The sequence below is a fragment of the Eurosta solidaginis genome, chromosome 5, assembly GCF_040869045.1.
Source record: "Eurosta solidaginis isolate ZX-2024a chromosome 5, ASM4086904v1, whole genome shotgun sequence".
In the NCBI taxonomy this organism is placed as follows: domain Eukaryota; kingdom Metazoa; phylum Arthropoda; class Insecta; order Diptera; family Tephritidae; genus Eurosta; species Eurosta solidaginis.
This window is the reverse complement of record NC_090323.1, coordinates 184,476,652-184,494,838: the sequence shown is the minus strand read 5'-3', so window position 1 is coordinate 184,494,838 and position 18,187 is coordinate 184,476,652. Positions and strand designations below refer to the sequence as shown.

The 18,187-nt window shown below is 38.6% G+C and overlaps 1 protein-coding gene and 1 non-coding gene across 3 annotated transcripts; both read left to right on the top strand.

The window, feature by feature from the left end:
- The first annotated feature begins 6,045 nt into the window (after positions 1–6,045).
- Positions 6,046–15,146, top strand: RpL23A (ribosomal protein L23A). 2 transcript variants are annotated; one of them, XM_067786584.1, is made up of 8 exons: positions 6,046–6,146; positions 6,557–6,963; positions 7,031–7,158; positions 7,215–7,732; positions 7,922–7,970; positions 8,368–8,707; positions 14,050–14,091; positions 14,281–15,146. In XM_067786584.1, the coding sequence occupies exons 1-4, from the start codon at positions 6,116–6,118 to the stop codon at positions 7,474–7,476; spliced, it is 828 nt and encodes a 275-aa protein (XP_067642685.1). In that variant the 5' UTR covers positions 6,046–6,115; the 3' UTR covers positions 7,477–7,732; positions 7,922–7,970; positions 8,368–8,707; positions 14,050–14,091; positions 14,281–15,146. The 2 variants fall into 2 exon arrangements, with proteins under 2 accessions (XP_067642685.1, XP_067642684.1); XM_067786583.1 differs by lacking the exon at positions 8,368–8,707.
- Positions 14,121–14,218, top strand: LOC137234104 (small nucleolar RNA Me28S-Am2634). Its single transcript, XR_010947695.1, has one exon. It is a non-coding gene; the product is annotated as a small nucleolar RNA Me28S-Am2634 (small nucleolar RNA).
- Positions 15,147–18,187: the final 3,041 nt, after the last annotated feature.

The following is an 18,187-nucleotide window of genomic DNA, read 5'->3' as shown; positions in this document are numbered from 1 at the left end:
CGACATCCGCCCAATGCAGCTCCTGCCATTCTGGTCTCCGCGACGGCAACCCCCCGAGGGGTTTCATTGCGCCATGTTGCCAGGCCGCATACTCAAATACACCGGTACCCCAATGCTTACCCAAGGACATCCAGTCCCAGGGCCACAACAGCAGTCGCGTCCTGGCCTTCCACAACCCAGGCGTAGTGACCCGTCACTTACTCCCAGAGTGACGACGTCTCCCCCTATGCACTTCAGAATTCTGCAGTTGAACTGTAATGGATTAGCTGGGAAGATCACGGAGATAGTCGATTTCATGAAGCGGCACAACATCCACATTGCTGCGATTCAAGAGACTAAACTCACAGCAAGATCTGCATTGCAGATCTGTTCTGGGTATAATGTCCACAGAAAAGATCGCGAGAGCGGAAATGGAGGCGGCCTCGCGTTTATCATACACCACTCTGTGCAATATCATATATTTGATCCCGACATCGACCGCAGAGACAGTGTCTTAGAACGTCATCCTTGATCTGATCGGGCGATGCAAACCTAGAAATTATCAACATCTACATACCTCCTGCCACCTGTTGCCCCAGTGGATACCGCCCTAATATCAGCGCCCTACTCACTGGGAACAATCGCATTATCTTAGGCGATTTAAATGCCCATCACGATCTATGACATTCAAACTTGCGGGTGGACAGTAGGGGTGAGATGTTGGCGGATCAAATAGAAGAAACGACGTTCTGCACAATAAACGGAAACGCCCCCACACGTATGGTAGGAAGCTGTCACAGTTCGCCGGATATTTCAATCGTGAGCGCAGAACTCGTAAACTGCGTCAACTGGCAGCCGATGGTAACATTGGCATCCGACCACCTGCCTATACTTATTTCGCTCGAGCGTTCCGCCGACTTCATCGTCGCAGAAAAACGCACTTTCATTAACTTTAAAAAAGGAAAGTGGGACGAATAAAAATCCTTTACAGACAACCGCTTTGCTGCCCTCCCTATCCCAACTGATGCCCGGCAAGGGGAGCGTGCTTTCCGCAAGGTCATTGAATCCGCCTCGGCTCGTTTCATTCCCGCCGGTAGAATTCCCGAAATTCGGCCCCACTTCCCGGCGGAGGCCACAAGTTTAGCGAGAGAACGTGATCTTATAAGACTGCTCGATCCCGGCGACCCCCAAATAAGGGATGTAAACCAACGCATCAGATTGCTTGTGGATGAACACAATCGGGCGAAATGGGAGGAGCACCTAAGTGGTTGTAACCTCTCTGCCGGTGTAGGTAAACTTTGGTCCACCGTAAAGTTCCTATCGAATCCGTCTAGGCACAATGGCAAAGTTTCCATCGCCTTTGGCGATAAAGTGCTGTCGGATGCGAAAAAATGCGCGAGCGCTTTATTTCGACAATATATAATGCATTCTACGGTCGACAAAGATAGACGGAGGGCCAACAGACACGCACGTAAACATAAATTCAGCGCGTAACCAATTACCATCACCGCCAAAGAGGTTGAGGATGCCATCGGTCATGCTAAACCATCTAAAGCAGTGGGCCTAGACGGCATAGCCATGCCGATGTTTAAAAGCCGAGGGAAAGAGGGTTTCAAATATTTAGCACATGTCTTCAACCTGTCTCTTTCCACCTTTGTCATACCCGAAAAATGGAAAATGACCAAGGTGGTCCCGCTACTAAAGCCTGCGAAACCAGCTAACATAGGAGAGCCATATCGCCCGATATCTCTCCTATCGCCAGTAGCCAAGACGCTTGAAGCCATTTTTCTCCCCTACTTCAAAGCAAATTTGCAGCTAGCCTGCCATCAGCATGGCTTCAGAAAACTCCATAGCACCACCACCGCATTAAATGCCATCAGCACCCAGATAAATTGCGGTTTAAATCAAAACCCCCACCATAGAGCAGTACTCGTAGGGCTAGACCTATCAAAAGCTTTTGATACGGTCAACCATGGCATGTTACTGCAAGACCTGGAAGGGTCTGCCCTTCCCCCAAGTTGACCATTTTGAACATCCACGTCAATGGCACTACGCTACCGGCTGTCTTACACCCCAAAATCTTGGGTGTGACGTTTAATCAGGATCCACACTTCGGTGAGCATGCAGCGGAAATTGTACCGAAAATCCAGAACCGTAATAAAATGCTCAAATCTCTTGCTGGCAGTACTTGGGGAAAAGATAAAGAAACGCTCATTACCACCTACAAAGCAATTAGCCAGCCGATTGCATGCTACGCGTCCCCGATATGGTCGCCAAGCCTAAAGACTACTCACTGGAAGAAGCTACAGGCCTGCCAAAATACTGCCCTCAGTACCGCCACGGGTCATCTTCTTATGTCCCCAGAACATCATCTACATAATGAGGCGAGAATACTTCCCATTAGGGAGAGAAATGAAATGCTAACCAAACAGTTCCTGTTGAATACCCAGAAACCTGGGCATCCCAACACACATCTGATTGATGAGCCAACACCGCCCAGGGGCTTAAGGAGTCATCTCCGTAAGCATTATGAGGAAATACGGCACCTGAGAACACAGCCGTATAAAGCCAAAAAACACCAGCAGATCCTCAGTGAACTCCACAAACAGGCGTCGGACCTCTATGCCAGGAATTGCCCGGTGAATCCTGTACTCAAAAAACAGTACCCAAAACTTGCGGAAGAGGAACGCATACTCCCCAGGGAAACGCGTGTCACTCTTGCTCAACTTCGTTCTGGATACTGTAACATGTTAAACTCTTACCTATCCAGAATCAACCCCGACATACAAAATGTATGCCCCGATTGCAATGTGTCCCCACGTGACACCAACCATCTCTATAATTGTAATGTGGAACCAACGCCTCTAACCCCCCTTTCATTATGGTCCACCCCTGTTGAAACAGCAAGTTTCGTTGGACTCCCGTTAGAGGATATTGATGACAATTTGTGATCGGTCGCAGCTATTGCCCGTAGTCATAGTCGAAATGAAATAGAGTTTTATTGGTTTAAATATGATTCTAAATTAAATATCATTTCAAGTCTGTTATAGTCCACTTAAACACTATTTTATCTCTAAAAAAGTATTTTAAATTTAAAAAAACATGAGCGCGATTTTAATTTTTTAAAATAGGTTTTAAGTTGGTGGTCTGCTGTAAAAAGTTGCGAGCAATTAAACAATTTGCTATTTAAACGCGATGAACGTAAATGGAAGTGAAAAGAGGTTTCCCCGACAAGCAAATATACGTCAGGAACTAATTTATTATACCTAGAATGTGCATTAATATGTTTGTGACAAAAAATACACAATTTTAAAATGTATGATGGATACTTGGCTCCACATATGCGAAATCCTTAATTAAGACTATTCCGCATTCGTAGATATTTGAGAGTTTTGATATTTTAGTATCTTTGGAGGAAAAAGTAGCATCCTATACTGATGTTGGCATTAAATTTAGAAATAAATATTCAATGGAAGGAATTATTTACCACAGGCGTCGATTTTTAATACATGACAAAAAATTTCGGGAGAGGTGTCAAATAACGCGTTTTAATTTCGGAAGCAACAATCCGAAGGGGGCAAAGTAATACTTTTAGTCTGTCAAGATATTTTTGCAAAAAAAATTGAGACTTTCATGTGGTTGATGTAATTTTGGTGATATTGTTGTACACAGAAGAGAATTAACTAAAAAGGCGTTTTGCGCTGATACAATTTTCACCTGTTTCACAACCATTTGGGGGTAATTATTCAGTTTTTTGTGAATATCTCTTAATAAAGGAACAATTTCTTATTTCCGAATTCTAATCATTGAATTACATTACATAATTCTTGAATTCAATTCTGCTGGCATTTCCTTTAGAATTAGCAACAAAAATTTTAAGAATTGCTTGGTACGGAACGGGCGCTGTTGTACTACTTTCCTCTATCACCCTCTTAGTCTATGTCATGATCGACTTGAGTTCAATGATTTTCTAATGTAAAAGGGACTTACACTTGGCAGGTCCATGTATAATGGCTCAACATTCTAGGTCACTTCTTTCCTATAGAAAGCTATACTAAACTCCCTTTATTTATGCTAACTTTGCGAAGACAAACCTAAATTTGATTTAACCTGATTATCATTGAATGTCCTGCATACTTATTAGTATCGAGGTTAGACATATCCCTATTCGGTTTCGTATCTATTAAATTAAACGGTTTTTACTGTTAGGGCCACCTAACATTTAAGGTTTGCATTATTTTGGCTGTCACATTTGTCTTAATGCAAACAACTTATCTTTACAACATTTTTACAAACTATATAAACTATTCAACATGAATACGAGTGTGTGAGTGAATCACCTTGTTGCTTCCTTTGCTTTAAGAAGCCTAAATCCGCGTTAACTACCTATTTTTTTATGTTGCGAGATTTAAATAATTTTTTAAGAATGGAATTAAGTAAATTTTCTTTAAATAAGTATGTACATATTCAATTAATAGATTGTGCACTCAATTTTAAATTGACGGTTGATAAAACACATTTTTTTTTTTACAAAATGTTTGCTAATAACTTTTAAATAGAATTGAATGATAATTATACCCCACGGGATTACAATCAACACGCGTTTTCAGGTACTCCTTTGACAACTTTTGTGGTATTTGAACAGTTTTTGCCAAGTAAAAAAATACCATTTTTTATAGGTGGAGTCAAGTAACCACGGTTGTAAGGAACAGGGTGAACTTTTAAAACTTCTAAAAAATTTCTTCATAGCGCCAATCAATGCCTTTTTTCATGTGGATACCCGGTCCATGCTTATTTTAGCTGAAAACTGTGTTTAATATGTCTATGACAGATCAAATTTTTAAATCCCATTTTTAATTTAGGCAAGATTTTAAGTAAAGAGTATTTTAGTCAGCGACTATGATTAAGGGGCTTATTTTGCAAGAGACTGGGGTTCGGACTAACCCCGTATGAATTCAAAGTTCTCACAGATGTCCCCTTGTGAATTACTCGGAAACTAAAGGTTGACTTTACATAAGCGCTTACTTTACTATTTTGTATTTTTTCTTCAATTTTTTGTTGCCTTCCCTCCTAATACGGTTTCAGTACTGGTGCAAGTGTGTATACTGTATTCCAAAAAATTTACGAAATTTAAGAAACATACAACGTAGCTCATTAAAAACAAACAAGCCAATTTGTATTACATTAAGTTTTTTTGACATTTGGCGGGTTTTACTTTATTTTTTCTGAAAAAAATTAAATATTGTGCACAAATAGAAAATAAGAAATCATTTATTGGTGTTATTGCATTGTTTTTTTATTATGAAAGAAGCGATGAAAAATCAAATTAAAAGGAATAATTTATTTTTAGACACTGCTAATATGCGTTAAAAATATCGAGAGACGTGTCAAAAGATGCGTATTAATCTCGAGAACAATAATCTGAAGGCGAAAAAGAAAAATTTTATCTCTGTCCGGAGATATTTGCAGTTGAAGTTGGCGATTTTTATATGGTTGTTGTCGTACTCACAAAAAAATTGTGAACATAAGTGTTTTGTGCGGATATAGTTTTCGTCTCCAAACCGGTGTTGGACCCACCCAGGGTAATTTTTTATAAGCGTGGCCGAAGGCCACCAACGCAGAAAGGTGTTCTGCGCAAAAATACTATGCATACCACCCCCGGTTTTGGAGGTACCCACATGTCTTTTTTCGTCAATATATGTTGAACGAGTAAGAATTTTTTTTCCGCCTTCGGATTATTAATACTGATGTCAAGACGCGTCGTTTGATACCTATCTCGATATTATTGGACGCGTATTAGCAGTGTCATGCTGTCGTAAAGAAATACCGGAATTTGTTTTGTATTTTGAAGATCCAATAAATTTTCGTAACTATTTCTAGCTTGACAAAATAACGTAGTGTCATATAAGTATTATCATTACGATAATATTTAAAAATGCATATATCATCAATTTTTAAATTTTATTACAAATTTTTCCCACATACCCCAGTGTTTTGTTCTTAAAAAAATTTGGTTTTTCCGAATACTTCCTAAAATTTGACATTTGCCACTTTCGAAGACGAATTTCGAAAACTGAACTTCCGCTTTTTTGACAACCACGTACCATTTTCCTTTCCATTCCTTTTTTTCATAGAAATGCCACCCAAAAAGCCAGCCGAGAAATCCGGTAAGGAATTTATTGCAAATTAAGCCAGTTAACATAATAAAATGCTGCTCAAAATGTGTCTCAAAGCAATAAGAATTGAATACAAACCAATTTTTGGTACAAATGTGTAAAACAAGAAGGCAGTGAATGTGTGTTGGCCACGCGGTCTGTGCTGCAAAGACGTCTACTGAAAGTGCATTTGTTGCAGTGACGTAGTTACAAAAATAGCTGCTGGATACTATAGCCAATAGCTGAGTTTGTGGGTTAAAACATAATTTTTGTAAATCTTGAAAAAAAATACTATAACGCATGAAAATGAAAATTGTTTATCAATCATCTTTGCTAGTGAGACATAACCTCATTCTTTTGTATGATAGAACTTTTTTTTATTTACCATCAGCCACAAATTATTGTTATTAATATGTTTACAGCCAAATCGGGCGATAAGAAGCCGGAGAAGAAACCATCGGCAACTTCAACAAGCGCTGCTGCTTCGGCTAAACCTGCTGCTGCAGCTAAAAAACCAGCTCCAGCCAAGAAACCTGCTGCTGCTGCTGCGCCAGCTGGTGGTGTTAAGAAGCCTGTCGCAAAGAAACCAGCACCGGCCAAAAAACCTGCAACCAAAGCGAAGCCAAAAGCTAAGGATGCCGCCGCCAAGAAGAAGGCTGCTGCTGCCGGCAAGAAACCACAATCTTTGTTATCTAAATTGTCAGCGAAAGCTCGTGCTGCCGCTAAAGGTAAAAAACCAGCTGCAACCAAACCAGGTGTCAAAGTGCAAAAAGGTACAGCTAAAGCGAAGGCTGTAGCTTTGTTAAAGGCAAAGAAAGTGCAAACTAAGGTAAAAAATTTCATGAAACGTTCTTTAGTAAGGATTAATACGTTTTTTTTATTAAAAAATTTTTTAGATTGTCAAAGGCGCTTTTGGTACACGTACGCGCAAGATACGTACCAACGTACACTTCCGTCGTCCCAAGACATTAGTTCTACCACGTCGTCCTAAATACCCTAGGAAATCAGTGCCTACCAGAAATCGGTTTGTTGCATGCAATATGTGTACGATTTGATATAATTTGTTTTTTATCTATCTAGTATGGACGCTTACAATATCATCAAATATCCCTTGACTACTGAAGCAGCCATGAAGAAAATTGAGGATAATAATACTTTGGTGTTCTTGACACATTTGCGTGCAAACAAAAATCATGTACGCGCGGCGGTGCGTAAGCTATATGACATTAAAGTGGCTAAGGTTAATATCTTGGTACGGCCGGATGGTCAGAAGAAGGCTTACGTACGCTTGGCGCGCGATTATGATGCATTAGATATTGCAAACAAGATTGGTATCATATAAATGCTGTGCGTTATATACGTTACTTTTATATATATAAAGATAGATTCAGTTAAAAAACAAAACATTAAAAAAGTGGATAAAAGAAAATTTTATCTGGAAAGAAAAAACTTGTCGTATGTTTTCACAGTGTATCTGCAGGAGACACTTTATTGTTAGTGGTAGCAGAGATTCTTGTTTATTTTCAGCTTTTATTTCAGCTACACCTGCCAGTCGGAATGAGGAACTAAGGACTATCAAATGAGCTTTCATTTTAAATGTAAGCATTTGTTTTCTTTTTATTAATTTATTATTAATAGTGATGATATATATATTAGTGGGAATCTCAATTAATATCTTATATGATATTATGAAATAATTTTCTAAGTACTAATGTGATTTTGTACATAATTGTGATATTATATTCTTCAATAAACTCGACTAACTAGGATTTTCTAATTATTTTCAGATATTCGAGAACTGCCATCCAGTCAAATGAATTGACTTTTAATTAAATGGTGAGTATAATAATAATTTATAAGAATGTTTTATGCTACTGTCGCATACTTTGATCTAAAGGGGATTAATTTTAAAATCTCGAATTTTGATTTAAATATCAACTGATCTGTAGCTATTCCATAATATCACCGATATGGTAGAAAATATTTATTCACTAAGCTTATATGAGGGTTAGACTTTCTTATTTTCTTAAGCCACTTTTTGAGTTGCCCGCAGTTTAGATCAGGGTGTATGATATATATGTATATGAATGATGATACTTGGGAATCTCATTGAATTACATTATGCGTCATTATGAAAAAAATGTATTTACTGAGCACTGTACAACACCTTCATTGGCATATACCTATTGTATTATTTTAATAAGTATTCCAAATTGTATTTGTTCATATCTAGGCGCTGAAACACCGTACTTCGATTGGCGGTTCAAACAAGCGCTATCTCGACCTACTTTCTCAAGCCGTATCACGTATGTACCTATCAAGGGTCTAAGCTTCTCAATTTAAGTGATTTCCTTCAACAAAATTAAATACATATTTATTGCAAACTAAATTTGTGACCCTCGCATAAGAAGATACATTTCAAAAGTGCAAAAGAGGCACATTTTCCTGCGCGGTTAAGATTTGCTAGAGTGGATGTTGCTCTGCAAATAATTTGATGCCAATTTATTTGACAAATTGCTTTGGAAAAATTCATTTATTTTTTCTACAGACCAGAATATGGCAAATGAAAGAAGGTAATTATTTTGTGTTCGTTTCATGGAAAAAAGTACATACGATGCATACGGAGTTGTGTGCAATAGAGTAAGAAAGTAACCTTGTGCAAGGGCACCTTTTTATGTTAAAACGAAATCACTAAATAGAATAACCATTCACTTCAATTTCAATTTAATAATTATTTAGATATATTAGCGCCTTAAGACTTGGTCTTTTATTGTACCATACAAGCATACTTAAGTTTATTATATAGTATACTAGAATACCCGGCAGACGTTGTTCTGCCCTAAATTTCGCCTATCTGCATACATTTTAATGAGCTTTTTCCGTCTGACTCTGCCCCCCCCCTCGCCCCCCTCCCATTCACTTTTTCCTATTACTTTTATTCACTCCCCTCTCCGTCTTTTTCGTTTCATCTATCTCCATCTTCGTCTCATTCTATCTCTTTCACAATGTCCTCTCTTTTCACAATTTCTTCTCATTCTTCTGCATCCCTTACTGCCTGTCCCAGAGGGTGGTATGTATTTTATTCCAGTCCAAGTCCCACTCCGAGTCTCAGTCCCAGTCCCAGTCCGTCTCTGGATAATATATTACACTCATAACCAGCTTCCTCATAAACAGCTTCCTTTTGATATCCATATTGTATAAACACTGTATAGGCATTCACTGGCCCACGTTTTGGCCTATATCCAGACCCTAGTCACCCAGGGGTATGAAAATTACCCTCTACTTTCGCTTCATCTATCTCCATCTTCGTCTCATTCTATCTCTTTCTCAATGTCCTCTCTTTTCTCAATTTCTTCTCATTCTTCTGCATATCTTATTGCCTGTCCCAGAGAGTGGTATGTATTTTATTCCAGTCCCACTCCGAGTCTCAGTCCCAGTCCGCCTCTGGATAATATATTACTTTGTACTAAAGCACTCATCAACAGCTTTCATTTGATATCCATATTGTATAAACACTGTCTACGCATTCACTGGCCCACGTTTTGGCCTATATCGAGACCCTAGTCACCCAGGGGTATGAAAATTACCCTCTACTAAAGCACTCATCAACAACTTTCTTTGTTATCCATTTTCTATAAACACATTCTAGGGGTACTCGGGTCCACGTTTCGGCCTATATGTCGAGACCCTGTACGTCGATCGCAACTAAAGTTTGAACAAAATCGACCGACGCATCGAGTCCCGCGGCGAATCCCGTTTTACTAACAGACGAGGCTCTGGCGACCCCAAGCTCCTCATGGCACTTGGGGGGTGGGGAGGGAGGGATGGCCTGAAGGTTTAATGTCGCCAAATAAATCGTTCCCGAAATGGTCGGGCTAGCACCTTAATCGTGCTGTCTTACCGGATCTGTATCCGGCAAAGGACCATCACATCGATAACACTCCCCAAAACCTTCGGGAAGCAACCTTATCGCTACAACAACAACAACAACAACGCATCTCTTCAAACACCGGCGACCAACTAACACACGTTTAGCCTTTCTTTTTATATATATATATTTTTATTTTTCACACTTCACTATAATATTAAAACGAAATGCTGATTTTGGTTGCTTTTGAAAATCGGCTTAAAAATTGCACATGGAACAACTAAAGACTCCTGAATTAAAAAAAAATGTCATAGTACCTCTAAATCGCGGCCCCCCTCAGAAACCCCACCTCCCCCCACCCTATGTTGTTGTTGTTGTTGTTGTTGTTGTTGTTGTTGTTGTTGTTGTTGTTGTTGTTGGTGTTGTTGTTGTTTTTGTTGTTGTTGTAGCGATTAGTTACTCCCCGAAGGCTTTGGGGAGTGTTATCGATGTGATGGTCCTTTGTCGGATACAGATCCGATACGCTCCGGTAACACAGCACCATTAAGGTGCTGGCCCGACCATCTCGGGAACGATTTATATGGCCACATTAAACCTTCAGGCCATCCCTCCCTCCTCGTCTGTTAGTGAAACTGGATTCGCCGCTCGAAGGTGAGGTTGCCAATTGGGTTGGAGAAGCTATATATTGCGCTACACAACCCCTTAAATCCTCCCCCCCACCCTCTCGGCGGGCCTGGTGGTGTGCTATACTTGATATCATTCGCCTGGTGGTGTGCTATACTTGATATCATTCGCTATAATATTTTTTATTGATAAGCACGTTGTTTAATTAAACACCAACCAATTACACGGAAGTATATCCGCACCCCTGAAAATTTGAGTGCCGGTACGTATACGTAACATTTTATTATTACGTATAAACAAATAAAAAAATGTCCAATAAAATAATATTGCGACTATAAACTGAGATATAACCTATCCTATATTTCAAGTTAGATCAAACTATACACGGGGTGCAAAACAAATTCAAAATCGGTTCAGTAGTTTAGGAGTCCATTGGCGCCAAACATCGTGACACTGCCACATAAATACTTATGTGCAGGATAATAACCTTCTCACAGATTCCCAGCCTGGATTCAGGTCAAATCGTAGCTGTAAAACGGCGCTCCCATCGGTGATAGAGGATATTCGAGAACAAGTTGATAAAAATTTTACTGCTTTCCTGACTCTTCTCGACCATTCAAAAGCGTTTGACTCGGTCGACCACACCGTTCTCTGCAAGAAGCTGGACAACCTATTTAATTTCTCCAACTGTGCAACAGCCCTAATCAGATCGTATTTGGCCGACCGAACTCAGGCAGTAAGTGTTGGGAGCAGAAATTCTGACTTCGTCAGTGTTTTAAGAGGAGTCCCACAAGGCTCAATCCTTGGTCCCCTGTTATTTGTTTTGTATATAAACGATTTGCATGGTGTTCTCAAGTATTGTAATATTCACATTTATGCTGACGACGTACAATTGTATATGTGCTGTCCTAGTGATCGTACCAGTTCACGTATTAATAACTTAAATTACGATTTGTGTCAAATTGGTACGTGGGCTTCTATGAACGGCTAATGTCTTAACGCTAAGAAGTCGAAATGTATAGTCATTCATAGAAGGTCACTAGATAAAAGTGGAATGGAAAATTTAATTTTAAACAACACTATTATAGAATACGTTGACACGGCAAAAAATCTAGGTGTAGTTTTTAACAAAACCTTGGGTTGAAAAGACTTGACCACGTCTCTCATCATGCTTACAGGTTGCTAAACATTTCTTTCGATAACCTTATTAAACTTAAAACGCTCACTACGCTACATAAATTAATTTATATGAAGGAACCTGACTGTATCGGAGGCTAAATTTTCTCCAGTCGTCTAGATATGTTCTCCTTACCCACTTCAGACATGGTATGCTAATATCTGATCGCCAGTTCTTCATTACTTCCATACGTCTTTGGAACTCGCTCCCTTCTAGACTTAGGCTTATAACCAATGCTCTGCTCGTCAATAAAGAATTAACAAGTTTCTATAATAACCTAGACAATTAAAATACTGATTTCTTCTAAGCAAATGTACTCTATCATTCTTTTATTTATTTATTTACTATTTATTAAATATATTATTTATTGTAACCTTTTCTTAGCCATAGTCATTAGCTTTAAGTTTCAAGTTTAAATTGTTCCTATTTTATGCCTTTTACCGACTAGCACTATAAAATAATTTTTGCCAAATTGTTATGCTGGGATGAATTGCCTAATAAATACAAATACAAAAATATAGTGTATAGGTATTACAATAAAGTATAAATTAGAATGCTATAGAGAAACACTTAAAATTGTGTAGCAATCCGTATAAACTAAAATGGGTAAACATTAATTTCACATTACAAATATCTAGTGAGTACTCAGTCCCGGTGTATCAGTAGTTGGTTAAGCTAAGCTTAAAGTAAGTTTGCTTAAACTCTAGTCAAATTTAAACTCCAATTAAACTACTGAGCAGTTTTTCAGTCACAGTTTAAGGCCGCCTTTGGGGTATGCTGTTTTGTGCTGCAACATTGTTTTTTTTTTTTATTATCTAGATAATTTGTAGATACGGCAACAGCTGGATTTTGTTTACCCAACAAACATGGAAAAAAATTCTCCGGCGAAGTATATATCTAGTTCCGGAAGTGATATCCTACATCATTATTTAATTATTCTTAAACCAGATAGTTCTCAAGTTGATATCCAACTTCATTAATATTTTCCAATTATTAGCCGTGTTTTTTTTTTTTACACGCGTATACGTTTCATTTGCGCGTGAAAAAAACGCCTATCCTCGCTTAGATAATGCTTAGGAGACCCATCTAGCGGCAGTGGTTAAACAACTAGCCACAGCACAGGGTGTACCGAAAAGCGGAGACACAACCCTCTGTTGTGTTTCTGTGCATAACATATAGCTGAATCAGTTGTGATAAATAGTGGACGCGCATAGAATACATAGAATTAGTACAGAGGGTGAAACTTAGACACATATTTCAGTTACATCTGAGTATAATGCGTATTGAAGTTTAGTAGTACTAATTTTATGCGTAGCAATTTCAGAAGTGTATTTAAAGTTTGTCGCTTAGCAGTCCATATAAAGTTTAAGCGTAAACGTATATAGATGTGAAAAAACACAGCTATTATCCTAATTTCGAGAGATTTTGAGAAATGTACAGTTCTCAAATGAATATTCAACCCATTTCTCCAGTTGATATCTTACATTATATATCGAGTTGAGGTGGAGTTGAAAAAACACTCCAAAACCACCAAAACCAACAGCTGTTTGTTGTGAGAAATAAACACCCGATTGATAGCAGTAATGAAGTGTAATTAATCAAGAATAAGTTATATAAGCGGCCGCCGTGGTGTGATGGTAGCGAGCTCCGCCTACGGCACCGAACCTCCAACATCCAACACCATGCAATCTTACATTTGAGTCCAGTTAGAGAACCACAAGTTGTTAATTAAATTTTTTCAACTTAAGTAATAGCATATTTTGCTTTATAAAAAATTCCCTCGTTTGCTGAGTACGCTATGATTCTCGAGTTTAGCCACTGTTTCGAAACAACTCTTGAGATTTTAGAAGTATGCCTAGTTATCAACATGAGCTCTAATGGTACTCAATCCCAAATGCTTTTTGGGTATATTCGACGCCATTTTGTACGAACGCAAATAACTGATACGTTAACTAGAGTTTATCCCCGGCAGATCGGCCGCTTAAGCTTAGCTTAAACTTCAGTTAAAGTAGACTGAAAAACTGCAGAATAAGTTTAAGCGTAGTTTAACTGACAAACTGAGTTGAACTTGTACTGAAAACCGGGCCTTAAGAGCGTACAACTTATATCTACCATCTTATGCTATTTTATGAAAAATTAAATTCCAATAAAAGTTTTTGTTGTACAGTGTTACGAAAATTTTAAATCTTATCACTATAATTCATTTTATTTTTAATTCTGCATAATTTTTTTGTTTCTTATTTCAGCATTTGGTGCCTAAATCTATGGATATCCTAAATTTTTTTTAGGTGAGTTAAAAATTCAAAAATGGTTTTACAATTTTCCATTATGATGATTTTTGAGTGGGAATCTCATTGAATAATGTTTTTGCGTTATATTGAAAACAACTTTTAGTACGTTGCTGATTATAAAAAACACCACAAGTTTGCCCATAGTTTACAGATTTTTTAATAACGGTTTGTCTCTTATATTTTCAGGTGTGTACAAATGGACTTATCTTCGAAGCCTAAACCGACTTTCTGAGAACATAAATTATCAAAAGCAGCCCTTACATATCAGCACTAGCTTAAGCGCCGTATATCGAAGATATTTCACTGCAAAGACCTTCAGTCGTGTCTTTATAGTCATAAATCGGAAACTAAAGTACTAAACATGGTAAACATGGTCAGCACTTTGGAATAAATGCAAGTTATTTAATCAATGTAATACATTCCATAATTATAAGGATCATTATTCATAAACAAATTCTTGTTTTTTTATGAATTTTTTTATACTTTCTAGTTTATAGACTGGGTCGGTTTATTAACCGATATCGCGCCATCGATTTTTCCATAGGATTTGGGCTCAGGAAAAAAAGTTCCACTGCGTATACCCAAAAAAAAATTTTCGAGCCTGTGAAAAAAAATGGCGAAAGGGTCAATTTTTCGACCAAAACACTCCCCAAAACCCAAAAAATATGTATATTTATTTTTTTTTTTTTTGTCAAAAAACATCGCCAACGTTTTTACAACAGTTTTTTGAAAAAAAATTTTTTTTTGGGTTTTGGGGTGTTTGGTCGAAAAATTGACCCTTTCTCCATTTTTTTTTTTTCACAGGCTTGAAAATTATTTTGGGTATGTGTAGTGGAACTTTTTTCTTGAGCCCAAATCCTATCGAAAAATCGATGGGGCGATATCGGTTAACTTTCGTCCATACAAATCGACCCAGGTGAATACCTATATTGATATTTGAACTAATGGGTAAACTTTTCGATGATCCTTATAATTTCGGAATGGGTTACATTTTCATGGTTGTACGTTTTTACCAATTAAAGAAAGAATTAAAACTAAAGATTATACTGTAACTCGATATTTATTTCTTTATTAAGTTTGTCTTATAAGACGGATTCGTATTCTCTTTAACGAAGACTAAAATAATTGGCAAGCTAAGCAATTTTTAAGACCGTTTGGGAAATATCTTGAATTTCTCCGAATTCTCGCCATTCCGGAATTAATAGGTTGTTGTTGTAGCAGTGCTTCAAACTGTCATCAATATGCTCTAACGGGAGTTCAAGGAAACTTGCTGTTTCAACAGTGGCGGACCATAATAAGAGGGGTGTTAGAGGCGTTGGTTCCACATTACAATTAAAGAGATGGTTGGTGTCATGTGGGGATACATTGCAAGCAGTGCATACATTTTGTATATCGGGGTTGATTCTGGATAGGTAAGAGTTTAACCTGTTACAGTGTCCAGATCGAAGTTCAGCTAGAGTGACCTCCGCAAGTTTTGGCTATTGTTCTGGATTCACCGGGCAATTCCCGGCATAGAGGTCCGATTGTGCAGTTCACTGAGGACGTGCTTGTGTCTGTGTTAATAGGTCATATTGGTAACTTCGCGTAAGTGTATGTGTCCCACTGCTTTGAAAGCAAAACAATTTAGGAAATCGTTTTGATTTTAGAGAGCGTAAGTTGCTGGAACGTGTTACTTCTTCAAAGTTTCAGCAGCGGTGGACACGTAGAGTGTTCGCTGAATTAAAAAAAGATTCACGCCGCTATTTTAGCACATTATCAGCTTCAATATAAACAATACTGCTATTATTAAGCGGCTCGTACACATTCTCTCTTTGAATTGCAGTAGGAGTTCATTAGGTCCGCCATGAAAATGACAGTTCCGTAACACCTATTTCATATCGCGAAGTATTGGACTTAAAAAATGGGACTCCAAACTTAGGAAAATACTTAAATAAAAACAATTGCTGCTTTTGGAGCCAGGATCGATGTTAAGTCCAATAACTGAATTCACTGATGAGTCTATACGTTAATGTCAACCTCACCTACACATGTCGATTTCTGCCTCAAATATGAGTTTATCATATACATTTAGAAGGCAAGGCTCTAGCTATTCCAAGTTATTCACGGACGATTCTACGTCATATCAAATAGTTTTCAAAGAACCTTTAAAGTACTATGTTCCGGAACATGCCGGAATAACCTTCGGTTATTATCTTTATCGCTACAAAAAGATGTCAAGAGATATTTATAAAGGCGGTAATTCGGTAATTCTTTACTTTAGCTCACAACTGCTAAAACTCGTCCAAAAATATCGGGAGATGTGTCAAAAGACGCGTTTTGATCCCAGGACCACGAATCTGAAAGCGGAAATTAAAAATTTTATTTCTGTGAAAAGATATTTTCCCGGGGTGGGATCCATAGTATTTTTGCGCAGAACACCTTTCTACATTGGCGGCCTTCGGCTGCGCTTATAAAAAATTACCCTGGGTTGGTCAAACACCTGTTTGGAAACCAAAACTATATCCGCGCAACACAGTTTTTCTTGTGGGTACCACAAAATCATCAAAATTACAACAACCACATGAAAAATATCTTCGCAAAGAAATAAAATTTCCAATTTCCGTGATCCTGGGTCCGAAGCGCGTCTTTTGACACCTCTCCCGATATTTTTGGACGAGTTTTAGCAGTTTTGAGCTAAAGTAAAGAATTACCAATTCAAAACTTCGGTAATAGTTTAGTTGAGGGGTCGACTGCTAATACGCGTCAAAAAATATCGAGAGACGTGTCAAAAGACGCGTATTAATCTCGAGGACAATAATCCGAAGGCGGAAAAGAAAAATTTTATCTCTGTCCGGAGATATTTGCAGTTGAAGTAAGCGATTTTCATGTGGTTCTTGTTGTGTTGTACCCCCAAAAAAAATTGTGCATCACCGTGGCGGTAGCCACGGTTATACCACACACCCGGACTTGGCATGGCGTAGCCTAGGGTTATTTTTTATGGTAGTAGTGCAGTTTACGGCACCCACCCTAAAGTTGGGCCAAGATTTTCGAGTGAAGTATCAAAAGACGCGTATTAATCTCGGGAACAATAATCCGAAGGCGGAAAAGAAAAATGTTATCTCTGTCGGGAGATATTTGCTGTTGAAATTGGCGATTTTCATGTGGTTGTTGTTGTGTTTGTACCCACAAAAAAATTGTGCATCACCGTGGCAGTAGCCACGGTTATACCACACACCCGGACTTGGCATGGCGTAGCCCAGGGTTATTTTTTATAAGCGCGGCCGAAGGCCAACGCAGAAAGGTGTTCTGCGCAAAAATACTATGGATGCCACCCCCGGTTTCGGGGGCCTCGCGGTTTTCGGTTTTTCGTTAATATATTTTGAACGGATAAAAAAGTTAACTTCCGCTTCCGGATTCTTGATCTAGACGTGAATACGCGTCTTTTGATACCTCACTCGAAAATGTTGGCCCAAATTTCGGTGGGTACCGTAAACTGCACTATTACCTTTTTTTATAAGCGCGGCCGAAGGCCCCCAACGCAGAAAGGTGTTCTGCGCAAAAATACTATGGATCCCACCCCCGGTTTCGGAGGTACCCGCGGGTCTTTTTTCGGTTTTTCGTTAATATATTTTGAACGGATAAAAAAAGTTAACTTCCGCTTTCGGATTCTTGATCTAGGCGTGAATACGCGTCTTTTGATACCTCACTCGAAAATTTTGGCCCAAATTTCGGTGGGTACCGTAAACTGCACTATTACCTTTTGTATAAGCGCGGCCGAAGGCCGCCAACGCAGAAAGGTGTTCTGCGCAAAAATACTATGGATCCCACTCCCGGTTTCGGAGGTACCCGCGGGTCTTTTTTCGGTTTTTCTTTTCCGCTTTCGGATTATTGTTCTCGAGACTAATACGCGTCTTTTGACACCTCTCTCGATATCTTTTGATGCGTATTAGCAGTCGACCCCTCATCTAGACTATTACCAAAACTTCTCTTAAGAGATACGTGCAAAACAACTCGCATATTTCCACGTGGGTGTTTTTTCAAGATTTCACTGTAATTCATAGGACCTTTGAAACCAAGCCCTAGAAACATACCTTTGGAACCTCATTTCAAATCC